The sequence below is a fragment of the Lepus europaeus genome, chromosome 2 (assembly GCF_033115175.1).
Source record: "Lepus europaeus isolate LE1 chromosome 2, mLepTim1.pri, whole genome shotgun sequence".
NCBI classification, from domain to species: domain Eukaryota; kingdom Metazoa; phylum Chordata; class Mammalia; order Lagomorpha; family Leporidae; genus Lepus; species Lepus europaeus.
Window position 1 is genome coordinate 125,923,375 of NC_084828.1, and position 23,250 is coordinate 125,946,624.

The 23,250-nt window shown below is 40.2% G+C and overlaps 1 protein-coding gene across 2 annotated transcripts in view; it reads right to left on the bottom strand.

Moving 5' to 3' along the window:
* The window catches only part of MME (membrane metalloendopeptidase), a 100,522-nt gene that overhangs the window by 53,834 nt on the left and 23,438 nt on the right, over positions 1 to 23,250 (bottom strand). For both annotated transcript variants that reach the window (XM_062212719.1, XM_062212729.1), the window contains exons 4-8: positions 10,899 to 11,060; positions 9,162 to 9,242; positions 8,970 to 9,065; positions 8,734 to 8,852; positions 2,839 to 2,904 (exon numbers count right to left, since the gene is read on the bottom strand). In XM_062212719.1, the coding sequence (XP_062068703.1) occupies positions 2,839 to 2,904; positions 8,734 to 8,852; positions 8,970 to 9,065; positions 9,162 to 9,242; positions 10,899 to 11,060 (524 nt within the window). The remainder of the gene's footprint in view (positions 1 to 2,838; positions 2,905 to 8,733; positions 8,853 to 8,969; positions 9,066 to 9,161; positions 9,243 to 10,898; positions 11,061 to 23,250) is intronic.

Genomic DNA, 23,250 nt, shown 5'->3' on the forward strand with positions numbered 1-23,250 from the left:
TACTGAGCAGTATCCCTGATGATTAAAGATACAAAAATCCTCAACAAAACACGAGCAGAGTTTAACAGCACATTAAAAAGACATTGACTATGGCCAAGAGGGATTTATCACAGGAATGCAAGATGGTTCAACATACATAGGTTAATAAATGTGATACACTGTATTAATAAAATGAAAGGTAAAAGACCACATGAATACTTAATAGATGCACAAAAGTATTTAATAAAATTCAACATCCTCTTTCATGATAAAAACTCTCAAAAAATATAGAAGACATGTATCTCAACACAATAAACACCACATGTGATAAGCAGTTTAACATTTCCAACAGTAAAAAGTTGAAAGTGTTTCCTCTCAGATCAGGAACAAGGCAAGAATGCCCTCACTCGCCCCTTCTATTCATTTTAGTACTTGAAGTCCTAGCCAAAACAATCAGGCAAGAAGAAGAAATAAAAGACATCCATATAGAAAAGTAAGAACTGAAATTATTTCTTTTTTTTTTTTTAAATTTTTGACAGGCAGAGTGGACAGTAGAGGGAGACAGAGAGAAAGGTCTTCCTTTTGCCGTTGGTTCACCCTCCTATGGTCGCCGCGGTAGGTGCGCTGTGGCCGGCGCACCACGCTGATCCGATGGCAGGAGCCAGGTGCTTCTCCTGGTCTCCCATGGGGTGCAGGGCCCAAGGACTTGGGCCATCCTCCACTGCACTCCCTGGCCACAGCAGAGAGCTGGCCTGGAAGAGGGGCAACCGGGACAGGATCGGTGCCCCGACCGGGACTAGAACCTGGTGTGCCGGCGCCGCAAGGCGGAGGATTAGCCTACTGAGCCGCAGTGCCGGCTTGAACTGAAATTATTTCTGTTGGATGATTGCATGATCTTACATACAGAAAACTCTAAGGACTTCACAAAAAATTACTATAATAAATAAACAAATACAGTAAAGTGGAAGATTATAAAATTAATATACAAATATCAATAACACTTGAATGTACTAACAAGGAACTATCTTCAAAAAGAAAATAAGAAAATTCTATTTATAATAAGATCAAAAAGAAACCCCAAAAAATCCTTAGAAGTCAATTAAACCACCTTTTATTAAGGCACATACAATGGCCACTCAACTCAAGAGTGTATTTTCCTGGGACTGGTGTTGTGGAACAGCAGGTTAAGCTGCCACCTGCCATGCTGGCATCCCATAGGAGCCCTGGCTGAGTCCTGACTGCTCCACTTCCAATCCACTCTCTCCTAAAGCATCTAGGAAGGCAGCAGAAGATGACCGCGGTACTTGGGCCCCTGCCACCCACCTGGGAGACCTAGCGGAGATCCAGCCTCCTGGTTTTGGCCTGATACAGTCCCATGGTGTGACCATTTGGTGACTGAAACAGCACTTGAAGATCTCTCTCTCTCTCTCTCTCTCTCTCCGTCTCCCTCTCTCTCTCTGTAACTCTGCCTTTCAAACAAGGAAAACAAATAGTAAAAAACGAAAAGACTGCATTTCCCAGTCCCCTATTATATTTGGATGTGGCCACATCACAATGTTCTAAACAATGTAGCATGTGCAACTTCTGCAACACTTGCATAAAAGGAAATTATTTTCCACATTTTTTTCTTTTTCCTGTGGTCTGAAATGAGCAGGGCCCTGGTTAACCAACTCTGATCAAATAGATCAACATGAAATGCCAAAGGAGCTTGGTGGTAGAGCACTATGTTAAGGAAAGCTAGGTTTCTGGGAACTTCTATGGAGCAGAGCTTCCTACCTTACAGAGACCACCTGACTGCTTCTGGACTGGAAATGGGAGATAGAAATAAACTCCTCTGTTGCTATTGTGCTGCTAGTTGTCTTTATTACTGCAAAATTCAAGCTAATATGCAAGCTCTAGGGCCTACAGGGACCAGAAAGTCAATATAAATAAATAAATGAATCATCTAGATGGCTATTCAAACCTGGAGCACAAATGCTGTATCTAAAGGAAGCAGCCACAACAGGTCTAGCCAACTGCTGCCATAGCAGCAAGTTTGGAATTTGCAATTCTGCTAATTATTAACTAATCTGGATCTCTCAGTTTTGTAAAATATTACAAAACAATTAAAAAGTTTAACTGCGGATAAAACAAAAATGTCTCTGTATGAGATTCAGGGCAAAAACTTCCAGTGTGTAACCTGTTCAAGACTAAAGGATAGCACTGAATATAAAATGCATAAATGTGGTTATCTCAACAACTTTGCTTATTTCTTAGAAATGCTTTCATTATTCTCTTGAGGATGGTCATCCTATCAATGGTAGCTCATTATTATGTATGATTTTAAGTGTTTTTCTTATATAAAGAACATAAGAGGGTTGAGTTTAAATGGGGCTTTAGTCTTTTTCATTATCTATACGTTGTTACAAGATAGCTCTGTAATTTGTTTTGGTTGTTTCTCTCTTCTTTTTTTTTGTATTTTTAAAAATTTTATTTGAGGTATATAATTTGCATGTATATCGTATATACATATTTAGGAACAAAGTGATACTACCCACCTTATCCTCCCTCCCGACACACTCCCTTCCTTCTTTCTGTACTCTCCCCTACTCCCACTGCTCCCACTCTTAATTTCTACAAAGATTTATTTTCAACTTACTTTATACTCATAATATTAACCCCACCATAGGTAAAGAGTTCAACAAATAGTATGGAAAAACAAAAAACAAACAAACAAAAAAAAACACCGTTCCTTATCACTAGAGACAATAGAGACAAGGGCTGTAAACAATCATCAAATCTCAAAATGTCAATTTCACTCCAATACATTACATTTTAGGTACTCTATTTATTATGACAGATCAGGGAAAAAATTTTTACCTCTTTATATATTCCAGTGCATTCATAGTAGTCTCTAGAAGGGAGGCCAAGTCGAGGTTGGTCGATCTACAACAAAAGTACATAAAAGAAAATAAATTGTTCCTCTGATATAGAACAGCTGGCCGATGTATGCACAGGATCCTAGTCTCCCTGTTTATAAGGGTAGCAGTCAAACACTGAGCTCATATATAACTAAAACATGGTTTCTACAATAGTTTCAATGTTAAACTGATGAGCAATTAGATCATCTGGAGGACTGTGCTGCAAAAAATTGAGGAAAGGCAAAGAAACTTGAACAAAAAATACACTGTGAGGGAATTATAATGCAGAGCAGAAGTGCAGGTGAGTGGAAACACATTAGCATTCAAGACTAGGGAGCCTACAAATTACACATGTACAGGGCTTCCCAGTTTAATGAGATCCTAATATGCTCCCCTGGGAACCTTCTCATCCACTCCCACTGTGACTCACTTACTGGAGGGAGTGGGTCATATCCTCCAAGTTTATTTGGATGGGTTGTGGGGGAGAAGTGGAAAACCTCTATGGTAAATGTAGAACTTTTGAAGCTAGTGTAAATCTATTTTTCCCCAGAAACTTTTATATAAGGGATATAAACTTCATGTATTTCATAAATACAACCTTAGGAACATAGTGATTCTTCCCACCCTACCTGTGCTCCACCCCTCTTCCTTCTCCCTTTCCTATTCCCATTCTTATTTTTTACTAAGATTAACTTTATATACACACAATTAACTCTGTGTTAAGAGTCCAACAAATTGCATGAAAAAAAAAAAAAAAAACCAACCTGTTCCTCAACCATCAAGACAAAGGCTGTTCAAAGTCATTGCATCTCAAAGTGTCAATTTCACTACTATAGCCGGTGCTGCAGCTCACTAGGCTTAATCCTCCACCTGTGGCGGGTTCTAGTTCCAGTTGGGGCGCCGGATTCTGTCCTGGTTGCTCCTCTTCCAGTCCAGCTCTCTGCTGTGGCCTGGGAAGGCAGTGGAGGATGGCCCAGGTCCTTGGGCCCTGCACCCGCATGGGAGACCAGGAGGAAGTACCTGGCTCCTGGCTTCAGATCAGCGCAGCACGCCAACTGCAACACACCAGCCATAGAAGCCACTTGGGGGGTGAACCAACGGAAAAAAGGAAGACCTTTCTGTCTGTCTGTCTCTCTCTCACTGTCTAACTCTGCCTGTCAAAAAATAAATAAAAATTCACTACTATAGATGACCTTTTAGGTGCTCTATGAGTTACCACAGATCAGGGATAATATATGGTGTTTGTCCTTTGGGACTGGCTTATTTCACTAAGCATGATGTTTTCCAGTGTCATCCATTTTGTTGCAAACAACAGGACTTCATTTTTTATGGCTTACATGTGATCTAGCCTAGAGGAAGTTCCACAAACTGGTGAGAAGAATTAGAAAGCTGAAACTGTAGGATGAAAAGTTCTGTAGATATCCATTAGGTCTATTTGGTCTATAGTGTCAATGCTGTTGTTTCCTTGCTGATTTTCTGTCTGGTTGATGTGTCCACTGATCAAAGTGGGATACTGAAGTTCCCTATTACTATGGTATTGGAGTCTATGTCTCCCTTTAGACTCATTATTTTTCTTTTAAATAATCAAGTGCCCTGTAGCTAGTTATATATATATTTACAATAGTCATATCTTCCTGTTGAATTGATCTCTTTTTTAAAAAATTTTTTTTTTGACAGGCAGAGTGGACAGTGAGAGAAAGAGACAGAGAGAAAGATCTTCCTTTGCCGTTGGTTCACCCTCCAATGGCTGCTGCGGCTGGCACGCTGCAGCCGGCACACCGTGCTGATCCGATGGCAGGAGCCAGGTGCTTCTCCTGGTCTCCCATGGGGTGCAGGGCCCAAGGACTTGGGCCATCCTCCACTGCACTCCCTGGCCACAGCAGAGAGCTGGCCTAGAAGAGGGGCAACCGGGACAGAATCTGGCGCCCCGACCGGGACTAGAATCCGGTGTGCTGGAGCCGCAAGGTGGAGGATTAGCCTAGTGAGCCGCGGCGCTGGCCCGAATTGATCTCTTAATCATTGCATAGTGCCCTTCTTTGTCTCTTTTAACAGTTTTTGTGTTAAAGTCTATTTTGTCTGATATTAGGATGGCTACATCAGCTCTTTTTTTGGTTTCTCTTAGCATGGAATATCTTTTTCCATCATTCCACTTTCAATCTGTGTGCATCTTTGTTGGTAAGATGTGTTTCTTGTAGGCAGCAAATAGATGGGTTTTGATTTAATCCATTCAGCCAGTCTGTGTCTTTTAACTGGAGAGTTGAGGCCATTTACATTCAAGGTGACTACTGTTAAGTAACAACTTTACCCTGCCATTTTTCCACAAATATTCCTATTGGTTACTTTGGATTTGCTTTGTACTTACTGGGAGATTTTTGGTCTTCCTCTTCTTTCATAGTGATGATCATGTTTCTGTGTTTCTGTGTGTAGCACATCCTTAAGCATCTTTTGTAAGGTTGGATGAGTGGTGACAAATTCTTTCAATTTCTATTTGTTATGGAAGGTCTTTATTTCACCTCCAGTCATAAATGAAAGCTTTGCAGGGTACAATGTTCTGGGTTAACTGCTTTTTTCTCTTAAAACTTATAATATATCTTGCCATTCTCTCATAGCTTGAAGTATTTCTGATGAGAAGTCAGCTGTGAGTCTAATTAGAGATTCTCTGAAAGTAACCTGGCATTTCTCTTGTGTACATTTTAGAATCTTGTTCATGTTTTATTGTGAAGAATTTGACTACAATATGTCATGGTGAAGATCTTTTTTGGTCATGTCTATTGTAATTTCTATGTGCTTCCTGTATTTGGACATCCCTTTCTTTCTCCAAACTGGGGAAGTTTGCTGTAATTATTTCACTAAAAAGGCCTTCTAATCCATTCTCTCTTTCCATGCTTTTAGGAACTCCTAAGACCTTTATGTTGGGTTGTTTGATAGTATCCTATAAACATCCAACACCGTTTTTTTCAGTTTTCTAATTTCTTCTTTCTTTTTATTGTTCTGAATGTAAAATTTCCAAATTTATTTGCTGACTCTGATATTCTATATTCTGCCTCACCGAGCTTTTATTTTTTTAAGGTTTATTTATTTACTTGAAAGGCAATGTTACAGAGGCAGAGGTAGAGAGAGAGAGAGAGGTCTTCCATTCGATGGTTCACTCTGCAGATGGCCGTAACAGCCAGAGCTACATGAATCTGAAGCCAGGAGCCAGGAGCTTCCTCTGGGTCTTCCACATGGGTGCAGAGGACTTGAGCCATCTTCTACTGCTTTCCCAGGCCATAGCAGAGAGCTGGATTGGCAGTGGAGCAGCCAGAACTCAAACTGGCAGCACAGGCAGCGGCTTTACCTGCTATGCCACAATGCTGGCTCCTTCACTGAATTTTTTGTTAAGGATTTCCACCATATTTCTTATTTGATCTATTGAATTATTCATTTCCAATATTTCATTTTGATTTCATTTTAAAATCTCAATTTAATGGGGAAATTTTTCATTCAGATCATGTTTGGCTTTCTTTAATTTGTGGATTTACTTCTTATTACTTCTGAGTAATCCTATGATCAATTTTTTTTAATTCCATTTCTAGCATTTCTTCAATCTCTTCATTTTCACATTCTAGTATTGAAGTGTTGTTGTCTTCCTTATTCTTGTTTCTTGAATTGTTGCATTTATTTTTAGGCATTGTGGAGATACTTGCTGTTTTTATTTTTCCTCTGTAATGATATTTATCTTTGGACCATACCTCTGTGGCATAGTGGAGTGTCTGCTCTTTCAGTGAATACCTAGAGACATGTGTTGAGTGTGTCCAGGGAGCTCTGTTCAGTGCTCCAGGGTAAAGGGAATGTCCAAAGAGACATCCAAGTTGGGTGTGGTAAATTCTTTTTTTTTTTATCAGAGAGGAAGTTGAATCAGCCCCATTGGCAGTCTCACACTCACCTCCTCTCCTCCAAGACCAGTGCTTTGTCATTAGCCCCAGTGGGTACAGTATTCCTCCATGCTGCCACAAGAACCACACCCAGGATCCCTGCTGTCCTGGATGTGAGCATGGATCTCACAGCAATCACCCTCACCAGGGAATCAGGGAGCCAGAGCATGTGGAGCCACTCATAGGGATTGCTCAAAGACCAACCACACCCTGTATCCTTCTACATAGCCATAGTATTTTCACAGTCCCAGCATATAAGACTCCCACAGTCAGAAGCACCCAGTCCCCTGTCAATTCTCCCAGCCAGACTCAGGTGTCTCCTCTAGGCTGGTTGCTGGGCACACAGACACAAGCTGGTGCAGTTGTTACACATGTCCATAATGGTACCCGTTCTCTCTCGTCTAGCTATAGGACGCTGGTGCCAGGTGGTCAGGGAGAGAGAAATGTGTCCCTTGTTTTCCCCTCTATGTTGGCAGATACACTGTTCTCACAGGGCTCCAAGCCAGACTCATGCCAGGCTCTTCCTGTAGCTTTATCATCAGTGGCTTGCCTGCTGCAGTCTGGTCTCACCTCACTTTCCAAAGCTGGTGCTGAGGCTCTCAGCTGCTGGGGTCCTGAGTTGTGCATGCCCACACCCTCCACATAGATCTACAGTGTCCTAATTTTCATTGAGTTTCCTCTGTATTTTTCTCCCTAACTCTTCCCTGAGATTGTACTCTCTCTACTTTTTCTTAAGTATCTTCCCCTAGACTAGAGCAGTAAGCTCCCTATTCCACCATCATAGGATCTCTGCATTAGCTCTTTAGCTAGTGTACATCTTGCCAGAATTTTTTCTTTACCTCCTCTATCCTAGGAACATGAAAAAGACTCTGCCTTATTTCCCCAAAAGTCACTCTGCAAAACGCATCAGAAGACCTAGACAGCAGCTTGCTGTATGAGAGAGGAAGTTCAGTTCTGCTCAGTGTGTCTGGCTCCCCTTCCTTACCCATGTGTAAGTTACCTGTGCACCCTCTCAGCTTTTTGAGATGGCTTCTAATTCACTGCACATTAAGATGGATGCAGGGGCGAGCTGGAACATTTTAGTGAGAAACTTGTAGCTGTGAAATACCCAGGCCAATTCAAAAGAAATATAATGCAAAGGACTGATGGAAACAGCCAGAAAGTGTCTACATAAAAGACTCTGCTTCTTTCCCCATCTTGCTACCCTCAAGGTGATCATGTAGGATGTAGGCATTTGAGGGTTCAAGGAGAGATTTTCGGAAGGGAGAAAGGGAATCTGCCATAGGAGGGAGATGGGTTTTATTCCTTTCACAATTTTAATAAATATGAAGAATGAAATTAAAGGTTTACACTATAGAGACAGATTTAGCTCTATGACTTATAACACTGAATATAGTTTCTTTTACAAGAGACCAAAGAAAAGCTCTATAAAATTTTAGTTCATCCCAAACATGTTGATTAATCTCATTTCAGGTGACACATAAATAAATGGTTTACATTAACAAAGCCATTTAAAAAGAATTGCATTGTATTTTCCTTCATTGAGAAAAGGTATAGATATTCTTTAGAAATTTTTGTTTTCCATAATTGAATTACTTACAGAAACCAAAGCATGCTCCTTTCAAGAAACAGATAAAGTTATTGAGTGCCTTCTCTGAGTTGGAGGGCCATTGAATGCATCCAATCATTTAATTAATAAAGGGAGAAGTATTTAAAACAAGGGTAGCAGAAGTGAGGTTAATGTCTAAAAGAAAATATTTTGAAAATTGGAACTCCAAGTAACAGGAACAGGGCAAGAATTTATTACCACCTAGATCATGAAATACCAATGAAAATATGCATTAATCTTTCACATTACTTTTAAATCTCAGTAACAACAAAGTGTATGGAAGTTTATTTCAATTTAAAGACAACTTTGGCTGTCAGCCATACAAACTTACATGAATTATATGGTTCATAGAGTTCTTATCATCAGTGCCAACAAAGAAATTAATCAGGACTTTTTTCCCATACTTAGAATTCAGTTGTGCAATAGATTTCTCAGCTGACCAAGAAGTACCTAAAGCAACAAAACGTGAAATGCATGTTGAGGAGTTTTAGTTAATTAATATGAAACTGTAATGTAACATAGATTTTCTGTGACAGTTTTTTTTAAAAATAAAGAAAAATGCCTTACCATATGTTTGCTCCCAGTTTTGTGTTGCTACTGGCCACCCATAAACATCTGGTAACAATTTGAGTAGAGGTTGTCCACCTCTACTGTCAATAGCAGCTTTGGAAAGCAATGAAAATGGATTTAAGATGAACTCTACACACGTTCTGGCACAATATATGCACACTCCTGACAAATCAATTCAAGAGCACTTACTTTCATTTACACAAGACCTGTACAGTGTTTTTGCTTTTTGCACTGCTACTATATCTTCGGTTTTGGGCTCCTGAAGGACATCTGAAAGAGGACATTTCATAAAATGCATCAACATAATTGCTCATTTGCAATTTACATTTTCAATGTAAGTTCAATAAAAAAATTGTTTTTTTCAGTATGTATGTGCATTCCATCCTCATTCCAAACTCATAGGAAAACTCATACTCTTCACCAGATCACCATTCCTACTGCAGAATCAGGAGTAAGTGTCCCTAGATAAGTTAGTGCAGTCTTTTAGAGTAGGTGGTCTCTTTTTGTGAATAGTGATGTGTACTTGTCTTGTAATTGAAATAAAAAAGATGTTACTTTTCTTGAAATTGAGATAAACACAAATAATCATACAGAAGCATTTAGACTTGGATATGGATAGACATTTTCACAGCTGGAAAAATAATTCTTTGTGTGATTGAACTGTTCATTCTCTAAACAAGCTGAATGAACCGTTCTTGTTTGGATGCTAAAAGAAAGTGAAAAAATTATTCTTCTACAAAGTAGCTTCTAGAAGAGGAAAGAATAGAGGCTGGAGGATAAAAGGGATTTGTCCATACTTTTTTTTTTGACAGGCAAAGTTGGACAGTGAGAGAGAGACAGACAGACAGAAAGGTCTTCCTTTTTCCATTGGTTCACCACCCAAGTGGCTGCTATGGCCAGCGCGTTGTGGCCGATGTGCTGCGCCGATCCAAAGCCAGGAGCCAGGTGCTTCCTCCTGGTCTCCCATGCGGGTGCAGGGCCCAAGGACCTGGGCCATCTTCCACTGCATTCCCGGGCCACAGCAGAGAGCTGGACTGGAAGAGAAGCAACCGGGACAGAATCCTGCACTCCGATCGGGACTAGAACCCAGGGTGCCAGCACCACAGGCGGAGGATTAGCCTAGTGAGCCGCGGCGCCGGCCCTGTCCATACTTTCTAAACTTGCCTGGAGAGTGTCTTAGCTGTGTGTACAGATACAAACACACAAACATACTGAGAAGTCAAATCTCAGTAACATTTTATAATGGCTTTAACATGGTTAGGGAAGAAAACCATCCAAGCAGTTTTTAGTGGTAATCATTTAAATTTTTTCTTCTGTAAAATGGCATAAAATGCTATCTCAAGGAATGATAAAGTTTTATGGTTTGCCTACCTATAAATGAAAAGGTGATGCTACAAGATGCCAGCATATCCTTCTTTTAAAGATTTATTTATTTATTTGAGAGACAGAGTTAGAGAGAGAGAGAGTCTTGCATCTTCTGGTTCATTCCCCAAATGGCTGCAGCAGCTGAAGTTGAGCCAATCAAAGCCAAGAGACAGGAGCTTCTTCCAGGTCTCCCATGTGTGTGCAGGGACCCAAGCACTTGGGCCATCTTCTACTGCTTTCCCAGGCTGTAGCAGAGAGCTGGATCAGAAGAAGAGCAGCTGGGACTTGAACTGGTGCCCATATGGGGTGCCTTTACTACAGGCAGTAGCACTACCGGTTCCTCCACAAGGCCAGCCCTAAGATGCCAACATATCTATTTCTGTGTCTAGCACTGTCAGCTTGACCCAGTGGTAGTACACACAAATCCTGAAGAAATGATCAACTTTAATCTTTTGGATTAAAAAGCTGCAAGGCTAACCCCTGCAAAGCTAACAGTTGTATCTTACAAAATGAATCTATTAAGAGAGAAATCTTTGACACACAGACACAATCTCTACTAACCTTTCAAAATGACTTCTAGCTCATCTCTTAAAATGTCAAAGTTACTGTAACGAGAGCTGGTCTCCGGGATGACGTTGCGTTTCAGCCAACCACCACAGGCATACTTGAAAAAGTCTGTGCAGGGCTCAGCAGTGGCATCCATGTTCTGGATCAGTCGAGCGGCTGAAAGACCAGAAAAAAGACTTGATAAAATGAATGGTATATTTCTCATGTAGTTTAGAATGTTAAAAAAGAGGCATACTGCTCCTTCTCTGTGATTACATCAATGGGACTAACGTTCATTTTCCTTACATGCAACAGTCAATTCACGTGGAATAATGAATATTGTCCATACATAGTCCTCTACTATAGCTGGCTCACTTTATTCTTAAGTGGTCTGGCACCCTCTCACCCTATTTCCCAACCACCACCACCACCCCCCGAAAAATTGAATTTCTTGCTAGTTCTTCAGAAGAAAAAAAATATAGGTCTACTTTGCCTTGGCCGTGGTGAGCCTGGGGTTCACATTACGTCACTGTTCACTGATAACTTTAGTTGCTGACTCTGGTTCTCAAGGTGCTGTGTCTTGTGAGTGCCTCTGAGACTGCAGGGAATGGGGGCCTGATATGAATTTCTATCATTTTGGTAAAGATCTCCGTGGATCTTGCTCACAAATTTTTGCAACTAAAATTTGACCTCCAATTTGCATTTGTTTATGTAGAGTCTTATAAAATTGGCTGTAAGCTTGTTAGTTTTTCTTATGTCCACTCATTTATCTTTGAGAACTATAATGGAAATATAAATTAAACAACACTTAGTTTTTATAATGTGCAAGACACTGACTCTGCTACATTCTACAACTGCTAAAAAGATGAGTCAAATATGGATCCTTATCATTGAAAACAAGAGTGGCCCAATGCCCACAATGTCTACACCTGCTACTGTCCTTCCCACTTTCTTTCTCAACTTTCTTACAAGTTGAACTCTTTGGCAATGAAAACAGAAAACGCAATTGAGAATTCATCTGTATAAAGAGAGTATAAGTTTTCAAATAAGCTTTTGAAAATACCTCATTTTCTGAATTAATTAATTAAAAACTTCAAACAATTGCTGAGCTGTGTGAATTTGCAAATGTGCCAGCTTGGATGGTAAATCGGCTTTCCAGATGAGCCTTAAGCCCCCACTTCTAACCACTTCTTGCACATGTTTGCTTGTTGGCCATCTCAAGTCCCAGGTCTTTAATGCTAAACCATGGGGGTTACTTGAAAACCAATCCTCCCTTGATTTTATGCTCTGGTATACAGCACAGTTGTCATCACAGCCTCCCAGACTTGAAACTTTGGTTGAATCTCTTTCCTTATCCTACCTCCCAACATTGGACTTAATGGTACTTACTTGGCCTCTTTTCCATACTTATCTTCCCATGGCCAGGGTCACCTTGTTCCCATTTTTATCCTGTTTTGATTCTAAGTCACCCTCATTTTATACATTTTGCACATTTTTCACAGATTAAATTTCCCAAAAGACTTTTGTTCATAGTCCACAACTTTGTTCAAAAATGCCCACGGCTGGACGTTTCCGAGGTTAAACTACAAACTCCTTAACCTGGTCATGAAATCTTTACCAGACTAAGTCTAAGCTGCTACCTTCCCTTCTTACCCTCCATTTTCATAACACTTCTGTTCCCAAAAAGATGATCCATCTTAATGTGCCACAAACACGCCGCGTATACTCCTAGTCCTCTGCCTTTGCTTCTGGCTCCTCACATCCGCCCACGAACCCCCACCCCCTGTCTTAACTGCCCCTCCCTCCATTCTGTCCAAATAGTACCCACTGTTCAAGGCTCAGTTCATCTCCCTTCTCTTCCCTGAAGCTTCTGTGACTTGACACTGCAAGCATTTCTTTATCTGAATTCCTGAAAGCTCATCGCCTTACTCAGCCATTAATGTTTAGAGGATGCTGCTTTGGGCTTTTCACTGTGGACACCTACTCTGTCTCCCTAATTGTTCTGTTGATATCATTAATATCTTTGTATTCCCATCACCCAACACCTACTCACAGAGGCCACTTTTGTTTACTTGTCCCTGAGTCATCTACCAGTCTTCTTAGTTCTCTTCTTTCACACACCCCACTGCTGCCCCTACAGGCCAGATCCATTCTCATTTCAACAACTCCAGAGTGCGTTCCTTTCTCTCCAGGCTCACTGCTCCCATTCTCCCTCAGGCTGTTTTTGAGACTATGCTATGGCCCCAAGCCTCTCCCTCTCTGAGACCAGCCTGTGCTCCACAGGTAGACAAACATTCTAAAACATTTCTGCATGGCATCTACCACTCCAAGGTCTCCAGTACAGTCACAATTCAGCTTCCTTAGCATATTCTAACTTTACTCTATCTAACGAAGACCCTCCCTTGATAGTCACACCTGGGCCATTTGTCCCAGGCAAATGAATACACTGAACTTCGGTGAAACAGTTTGCAGTTTTTCAAATCCTGTAACTTTCCCCAGGCTACTCCAGCCCAACATCTACGAGTCTATCTTTTGTTATTTTTTTCACCTTCTGAAATTTCAGAGATCTCCAAAGCCCAGTTCAAGCCTCCTTCTTTGTGAAATCGTCCTAATGAAGTCTCTGAGATTTGTAAGCATCATATTAGCTTTTTGCATTCAAATGATTTACTTCCTCACCTAGTCTAGCTCCATTTAGAGTAGAGAATGCATTTTCCAGTTCTCACAGAACCTAACACTCTCCTCAATCAAGACAATCAGATGAAGATTAAGAAACCATGGGTGGCATCATGGCACGGGCTGCCTGACACACTGGCATCCCATTTGAATGCTGGTTCAAGGCACTTGTTCCACTTTCCATGCAGCTCCCTGCTAACACACCTGAGAAAGCAGCCAAAGATGGTCCAAGTACTTGGGCCTCCACTACCCATGTGGGAGAGCTGGATGGCATTCCAGGCTCCTGGTTCAGCCCTGGCTGTTGTGGCCACGTCTTGAATAAACCAGCAGATAGTAAGTAGGTCTCACTCTCTCTGTGTCTCCGTCTCTCTGTGTGACCTCTTCTTTCAAATAAATTAATCTTTTTTAAAGGAAGCTGATCTCATAAAGGTATAGAAAAAGCAGTAATTCCCTTGAATTTTGAAGGAAATAAAGATATGATAGGGGGAACTGAAAATAAAGACCCTAAACACAGGATTTTCATGTAAAGCAGAAAAATAAAAAATGGACCCTGAGAGAAGTGCTAATGAAAGACAATATAGGAACACACTTTTTGCCATTTTACATAACTTTTGGCTTTTAAAATACTTAAAAATTTTTAACTGGATGTTGTAAAAAGCTTCTGCCATTTGGGCGGCACTTCTCTCATCTTCCCCTCTCAGGGGAAACTGCTGGTTTATGGTACGACACCACAGAGCCATCAACTTTTACTCCGTAGAGTAGCAAACAAGCAATGAACAAGTGGAGTGAACCAGAAGAGTCATGTGCAAGTCTTATTGCTGTTGAGAAAACCACCTGAGCCTTTAAACACCTGTAAAGGATGGGTGCAGGTCCTGAGTGAATGCAGCTATACTTCCCACACCTTCCACTAGGAACAAAGATTAGCCCTCCCTGCTTAGTTGAATTTCCTCACCTGATACCCAGTAGAGCTACACTACCTACCCCTGCACAAGGATCCAAAGAAACAGGGTTCAATTAGTGAGGAATACCCAACAGAGAGAGCAAAAGAGGCAACTCTGCTAACTCCTTCCTGTGCCACTTGGTAAACTGCTCTTTTACCAGAGCAGTTTGATTGAGCATATGTGTTTCCAATCACTTCAAAGTGAGTTCTCTATTCTGATGAAAATGTTGGTGGACAGTCCAAGGCAAGTCAAGGGCTAGCACTTTGTTGCTAGGTCTTTGATCAACCTTCCTTTAATCTCTTATCATGGGTTAGACTCTCCTTTTGCACCTCATCCCCCAGACCTCCTCCTCCTCCGCGCTGACTTGTCTTTGAAGTCAGGGGTAGACTTGTGGGTAGAAGGGCCACAGGAAACAGATGCACAACTGTCAGACAGGCTGTAATTGTTTTGCTGTTTTGTACTTTGTTTTGAATTACTCAACCTCTCCACACAGCCACACCTAGGCTCTTCAGATGTTTCCTTACCTGTGGGTCTCTATCTTCTGAGTAAACAAATGTGGTTTAAAAATCAAACAAAATCTCCTTAATAAGCAGACGTAAAAATGACGTAGTAAAGATGAAAATGTAGTGACATGGAATGTTGTTGACCAGATGTTTAGAGTAAAAAAAAAAACTATACTCTGATCTTTAAAAATCTGAGAGTACTCATACAGTTAATGAAACAATGGAATTAAAGGACGATAAGCTTATTTCAGTGGAAAGAATTTTGAAATCTATGCATGGTTTCTCATGATATGCATCCTCTATAAATTTTTTGAGGACTCCTCATATATAAAAGTGCAGCAAGCCCACAAGGATGACACTAAGGCACCAGAGCAGTCCCACCAGGGTAGAGGGGTTATGAGTGTGCTGTATTTTGTATTATTTGCCCATCTTTCTTCCGAAATCCATATGAGATGAATACACATTGGTTTTCAACAAGGAAAAAAAGCTGATTTTTAATTTAAGAAAATAGTCACATAAAGACAAGAAAAGTAATCTTCTGTTAATAATGAGCTTATTTCCTACAAATGACAATTCTGAGTGTTCCAGGCTGATAATAAATGACACACCATTATTTCCCCTAATCTCCTTGTAACATTCTCCCAACTTATTTGACTGTAGAAATTTAAAAACAAACTCAGCTACCATCTGCAAAGTTATTAATTACTGCATTCATTACTGAAGGCCTATTGTGCAGGTATAAATTAGGAGATACTTATATGAGCTGGAAAAATGTTTGGGTTAAGGCAGACAGACCTGTTTGGAATCCCAGTTTTTAGTTGGACAAGATTAAGTAGTTCCCCCCAAGACTAAGCAGCTAGTAAATGATGGATCCCTGAGACTGGCACTTTCATATGTGTGGCCCTGAGCTCACACTCTTCCCCCCATACTTTGGATACCGAAGGATGGGAGCATGTGGGAAGTAGTGCACAGTACTGTCCACTTTTCCATTCCTTCCCAGTTACCCTCTACCTTCTCTTGTCCTGCTCTCTTCTTCACTTCCTTTCTTTCTGGCTGCTCTGTTGCCACAATGTCAGTCTTATCACCAGCAGTTCCTGCTGGGCCAAAGGCAGGAGAAAGTAACAGGAGATAGATTATTCGCATATGAATTCTTCTTAGCAGGGTAAGCAGACCAGAATGTGGTTGGAGGCCACTCATACTGCCTAACATGTCTTTAGAGTACACTGAATTATGGAGCGTGAAAGATCTTAGCAATACATTTACTTTTCAGCCTTGGCTAAACAACTAAATCATCTGAGAACTCTTAAACACACAGACGCCCAGGATCCACTCTTGATCAAATAATCAGAATCTCTGGAGTGAGTCTCTGCATTTTAAAAGTCTTTCTAATGTCCAGGCAGGGGAAGCACCAGATTAGACAATTGAGAAACACAGGTGAGGGCAAGGATATACAAAATCTGAAAGGAAAGATGTCTCATTTCTTACAAAGGAGTAATTCCTATTTCAATTTGCAAACAGGCTGCAATCATAGTGATCCATTTTTTCTCTCCCAGTGACTTCAGTTTCCTAGGAGTGTCTGGCAAAGTGATGCAGGGGACCTCATGTGTGTCTCCTGAACAAACCCAGCTCCCCCCAGGCCTCCACTCTGCTCTCCTGCCTTTAGTCTCTGCGACCTTCTGCCCAAATTCCACTCTGCAGTCTAGTAACCTCTGGGTTTTGAAACTGCATGACCCAGGGAAAATGTCATCCTTCACTGACTTGAGTCTCCAGCAGGGCTCGTGGACCTCCAAGGTAACTGCTCTGTTAATTTTTACCTTCTTCATGCCTTCCTTTGCCAAGAACAAGCACCAACATGCCTCATTTTGGAAAGACTGTAATGGCCATAGTTCTACAATATTCAGAACCTCTTCCCTGATGGCCAAGGGACCTTCCTCGGAGGAGACTTGAGGCACCCTCCTGCATCAGTCTGCCAGACATGAGTAGACCCAGGATTCTTGTTACACTGGACCCCCACTACAATTCTATCTTGAGAAGAGATCCTTGGTCTGCCTTGGAATACCAATGGCTCCCATGCCACAAGATCTCCCCTTTCCTGTCTAAATGCCATGCTTTCCAGCAATAGCAATCATTTGCTAACCGAAGGTTAAAGTTGGGGTACTATATGCAACACAAATTTCAATGTTGATGCATGTGCATTCCCTAACCACTAGTTTTCTCATCCTGTAGGTGTTTCTTTTATTATAATTTTCTTCTTTTTCTTTCTCTATGTCCTGGAAGGCACAGAAGACCTGATGCTGGGGGCCTGAGCCCTTTCCCTCTGTCTCTGCACAGAATGGGGAGACTATGCACCCAGTCCTCACCAAGAGAAATAGGGTGATGTGAATGTTCTAAAGGAAATTTTTCAAGTATTCCTGAGAATTTTATCATAAAAGGGAAGAAACCTGAAATAAATATGATTTCCATAAGCAGCAAATGGATAAACTAGTTCACATAAAATCTTATGTTACGGTACTTTTTTATAGATTCAATTTTAAGTTGGTACCCACTTAGTAGGTCATTGATGCTTTCCCATATGAATAATTCATAGGAATTACAAAACAAATATGGTTGATTCTTGTTATTCGTGGGAGTTATTTTTGTACAGGGTCACCAACAACACAGAATTAGTGAATATTCAATCACTGCTCCTAGGAGAAATACAAGCATAGGTTCTTGTAAGCTTCACCACACCTGATCAATATATAACCTTACTTTGTGTTTTTGTCTAAAGATATTATATAAGATATACAAGGGGAACTTCAAAAAAGTCTGTGAGAAAATGGAAGTAAAAGAAGAGTTTATTTTGGTGCAATTTTTTTTGAAACCTATGCAGTCTGTTTCCTAACAAGCATTTTCTATGAACTTTTTGAAAACCCTTCAGATTATTGGTTTATTAACATTCAGTTCACACCAGTCACAGTATAACTCATGTCTGAACACAGTTTATCTGATATCCATACTCTCTGTGGAAGGCACATCACAGCCTTCTTGTACCCAGACACCATAGCATAACACTTCAACACTGTACTTGTGGGCCATTTTAAACACTGAAATCAGCAGTAACAAATGCAAAAATGAGAAAATTTGCCACTAAAATGACTGCAAAAAGGACCCTTGTGGGCATTCTCCTTGTTTGTCTTCACCTAGGCATGTGCAAGTAAGAAAACTCAAAAAATTTTCACTAATCTTTGTGTGTCTGCAAATGGCTGTTAAAGAGCTGAGAGTAGTGATTTGAGGGTGATAGATAAACTTCAGTGATATGCAAATTAGCAAATATGGTATCCACAAATAATTTGCATTAATCATACTAACCACTTTGTTGATTTTTGAAACAGGTAGGAAAATGTAATAGAGAGGCAACAAAAATTTAAGTTGAAATGAAATAGAGATAATGACTTTCTCAATTACTATTCTAATTTGAAAAACTCTCATTCATTATATGTTAGCCACATTTTAAATGGGTTAGACATCTGGGGCAGGAGTGTACCACAGTGGTTAAGCTGCCAAGTGGGATGTCTGTACCCTGTGCCAGAGTGTCTGGGTTTGAGTCTGTTTTCTGTTCCAGCTTCCTATTAATAAACACCCTGGGAAGCACTATGTGTGGTTGAAGTACCTGGGTCCCTGCCAAACATGGGGTGTACCCAGATTGAGTTCCTGGCTCCTGGCTTTGGCCTGTCAAGCCCTGGTGGTTGCAGGCATTTGAGGAGTAAACCAGCATATGGAAGCATTCTCTCTGTCTCTCTCTACCTCTCCATCTCTAGGTCTCTCTGCCTGTCAAATAAATTACTTTTGTTTGAAAAACTGAATAGGCTAGGCTTCTATTTTCAACATATGCACCAAATATACACCCCTGACTCCATAAAACTCCTTAATTAACTATTATTGGTCTACATGGAAGTAAAGGTTAGGGAATAGTACCTAAGCAAAACTGTTTTCAGCATATTCTCTTCAAATTGGCCTAAGGCTCAGCTTCCTGAACCCTGACACACAGCATTCCATAATTAGTCCGACTTATGATTGCTGGGGAAGTGTCCAGAAGAGGTCAAAGGAATGCTGGGGCACACAAGAGCAAATACTTTTCTGTGACAACCTTCAGACACCCATTTCTGACCCAACCTTCTGTCAGAGATAAGTGCTTTATTAGCAGGTCATAATAGCTTGAGATTAGTAGACCATTTTTGACAATTTGAAAATGTCAGTTTGACAACATTCTGAATGTCCTGCTGCCCTCATTCCCCCGCTGCCACCCTCCTCTCACCACTCTCCAATCAAAATTAAGGCAAACTCAGAACATTTTGAAAGAACACAAGGAAAATGCAATGTAATCACAACGGTTCACAAAGGACTCCATTCAAATAGCAGCAGTGTGGAAACTAGAAGCTGGGGGACCATTCCTGAAGAGAAAAATGACTGAAAATTAGCAAGCACATAGATGCTAATACTAATAAAAATCAAATGGCTTTCATTGTAAACATTCTAGATTCTTCCACAACCACTCTTCAATTTTAAAAGAAATTTATCTGTCCCCAAATTGCTTTTGTGATGTCTTCGTTGAAGAAAGGTACGGAGTGGGATAAACCAGATGCTGACTGTAATAATTCAAACACTTCCTGACAATGACTAAGTTCCAGGTAAGTCAAGGTCAAGTGCTGAACTTGCCTGATTTTCAGCAAGAACAGCCACAAACTGTCCAGCAACTTCCTGTGGATTTACACAAGTAGGTCTAGGAGAAGTTTCTGAGCACAGTGAATTTCCCCTGTACAGCTGCACTCTCAAGTAAGGAGACCTATTTTTGGTGTTCTAGCCTGAGGAATAGTTTAGAACTGCATCCCATACACAGATACTCCTAGACCTATGATTGGGTTACGTCCCAAGAAACCCACTGTAAACTGAAGATAACTGTAAATTGAGAATGCACTTAACGTACCTAACCTATCGAACACCACTGTGTAGTTATCATTTGCTTCTCCCTCATGATTCCATGGCTGACTGAGAGCTTTGGATCACTGCCACTGCCCAGCACCCCGAGAGAGAGGATTGTATTTCCTATCACTAGCCCGGAAAAAGATCGAAATTCAAAGCGTAGCCTTTACTGGATTTGTACTGCTTTTGCACCATCATAAAGCTGAAAAATTCTAAGGTGAACTGTCATTAAGTCAAAGACTGCCTGTAGACATGTGACTAATTTATGCTAACTGCAGCAACATTATAGAAACAACACAAACATATATGTACACACACAGGCATGAGCCTGTAATAGTAAATCCAGAATCAATCTGCTATCAGACTTCTAGATAAACTCACTATCAGATTTATATATAAGATTCAAACTACATTATTTTTATTTGGGTTCAGCCAAAGATAATTAAATGAAATAATGATGATAATAATAATTAAACCAATGTTTGACATGTCAGTCACCAAGCACTTGCTTCTTGTTGGGCGGTTTTCTGAATGCTTTATTGTTTGTTTTCGTTTAGCCCTATATTGCAACTATATTCATGTCTACATTTTACAGATGTAGAATTGAAGGTAATTAATTTGTGTACATGATCCCAAAGCAAGTAACTAAAATTTGAAAAGACCAGACCCAAGTAGTCTGGTCTTTTAACTTCTAAGTCAAATCGCCTCTTTGTTTTGTTTTCCTTATTTACAACTACTCTATAGACTAGAACATATTGACCCTATTTTAAGAAAATCTAGACAAAGTGGCTACATGCCCAAGATCACCAACATGAATTGAGATTCGGCTTAGGTACATGTTAAGCTGTAATTTTTTTTCTACAGTATCTTCTGCCATAACTCCAAATCACATTAAAGGATTTCCCAAAGCTCTACAGAGAAAGAGAAATCCAAATTAAGTTATTTAGCAACCACTGTTTTTCTTGACATCCAATTAAGATTTTAATTGTTCCATAACCTGCACGTGGTTACATGGATTTTTTCACCTCATTTGGTGCTGGGTTTTAGAATTCTCAAGTCTAATGGACCCACAATAATAATCTTTAGTTGGCACTCCCCAAATTAGTGAAATTCATCAGCCTTATCTCAGAGCCCATTTCAATGAATGGCTCACAGCCAAAGGAGGCCTGGCAATAATTTTCCAGTGGGGATTCCTCCAAAATTCACAACCAAAACATATTCTGTTAATAAATGAAAGCACTGTAACTGTGTTACATTAAATTAAAGTGCCATTAAATCTAAAAATACTTTTTCTTGATTAAGTCCAATTTGCATTTGGAATCCTAAAAGCCTGTTGGCAAAAAGCTGTTAGGGATTCCACTGTAATTTCAATACAATACTCATATAATTTATCAGATTTGCTCTTGATTGTCATGTCAATCAATGATAATGTTCCTTTTTAAACTAAAGCTATAGAAAGTCATGAAACAGCTAAAGAGTTCCCATAGCAACACCCTTTTGGTAGCTCCCAAGCTCCCTGGATAGTGGTGGAAAAGGAAGCAGTGAGACTACACACCCATGTTCCTCCTGTTTAAACACTTTGTCATTTTGTGTAATGTCATTGGTCAAAAGTGACCAGCAGACCTCAATAATACGCAATTACCGAGAGTAACTCAATGCATTCTGCCTTTACATCAATTTTGGTTAGGGAGTGGTGCAAAATGTCAACAGCAAGAGGACACGTAAGGTCAGTGTGCTTCCAGAATGCTGCTGAAAATGAAGTCAAATTGTAGAAAGGCTCTTCTACGGTGAGCACTATTAAATGTAGTACCTATTAATAGATTATGCATTTAGTTGACACAAGACAGCATTTGGCTTCTCATGTTTATAGTTAGGGGGAATAACACCATTGTTTTCTATTGTAGACAATCCAGAGGATTTTGTTAAATCATTTGTCTTTCTATTTATTTTAATTAATATGCAACACTTGTACCTTTTATGGGGGTACTGTGAAATATTTTAACACATGCAAATAGTATAAACTGATCAAATTAGACACTTTGCATTTCCATTTCCTTATCTTTTCTTTGTGTTTGGAGCCTATCAGCTCCCGTCTTCTAGGTCTTTAGAGTGTATAACTTATCACTGTGAACTATAGCTGCCTCACTGTGCTATATGGAACTCTTGAACCTGCTGCTTCTATCTGACTGTTGGTACCCTTTGTCCAAACTCCTTCTATTTCCCCCTTCTTCATCTGCCTTCTTCAAAAGATTTTCTTGCTACGGTGTATTAAAAGACTCTGAAACTTTTCATATCATTTTGACAGAAATTTTTGTGTACCTTTGTATATCAGAAACTTTGAGAACCTAATATACCACGGTAAATAAAGACATAATCTCTGCTCTCACTGAGCATATAGGTTTTCGTCTTAAGATTGTTTCTTTTAAAACTAAATTCCTATAATGTAACTGTATCTAGATATAAAGGGTTCTTTTGTTATACGTGGATCTCATTTTCAGCTCCCAAGCTTACCCAGTGTTCAGCTGCCAAGTGAAGTTTCTCCTGTCTGTGTAAGCCAGTCAGGTGCAGCATGCTTCCATAAATGAGTTTACACCTGTAAGTGTGGGCTGACTGGGAATTTGACTGGCATGTTGGGAACAAACTGACCAGGGACAGAGGAGTCTGAGAGGATGATGGTGATTGAAGAACAACATTTAGATAAACAATAGTGTCCAAGAGAAGAAGAGCTCAGACACTTAATTAAAAGAGGCCTAGAAATGAGAAGCGAGGAATGCAGAGCAAACTTACGAGAACAGACGAGACTGGTACAGACTTTGGTCCTAGAGATCGAGAAATGCTTACCCATGCAGGAAATCAGCTGAAAATTCTCCCCACACTGGGAAAACAGAGGGAAAAGAGATACTCATAAAGAACCTGTTTTCTCATTGACCTACTTTGAGCTTAGGAAGGTAGAATTAGCGAGGTGGTGAATTAGACAACTGAGGAAAAAACAACCAACTTTACCACTAGCAAAGATTTTTGATGGATCAGACAGAAAGGGGCTAAGTCTAGGAACCTTGACAGAGGTATACAGAACTGAGAAACCTGACTTCCATAAGCAGGACAAAGCCAGAGTGAAGACAGTTTTTACCTTTGTATTTTTCTTTCAGGTGCCCTGACAGATCACCTTGTGAAGGCAACAGTGATGTTGTGACGTCAAGATAAGGAACCTGAGAATATATTCATTTACTCAACCAATACTTACTGGTAACTTATTATGTGCTATGCACCTTGTTAATTACTGGACAT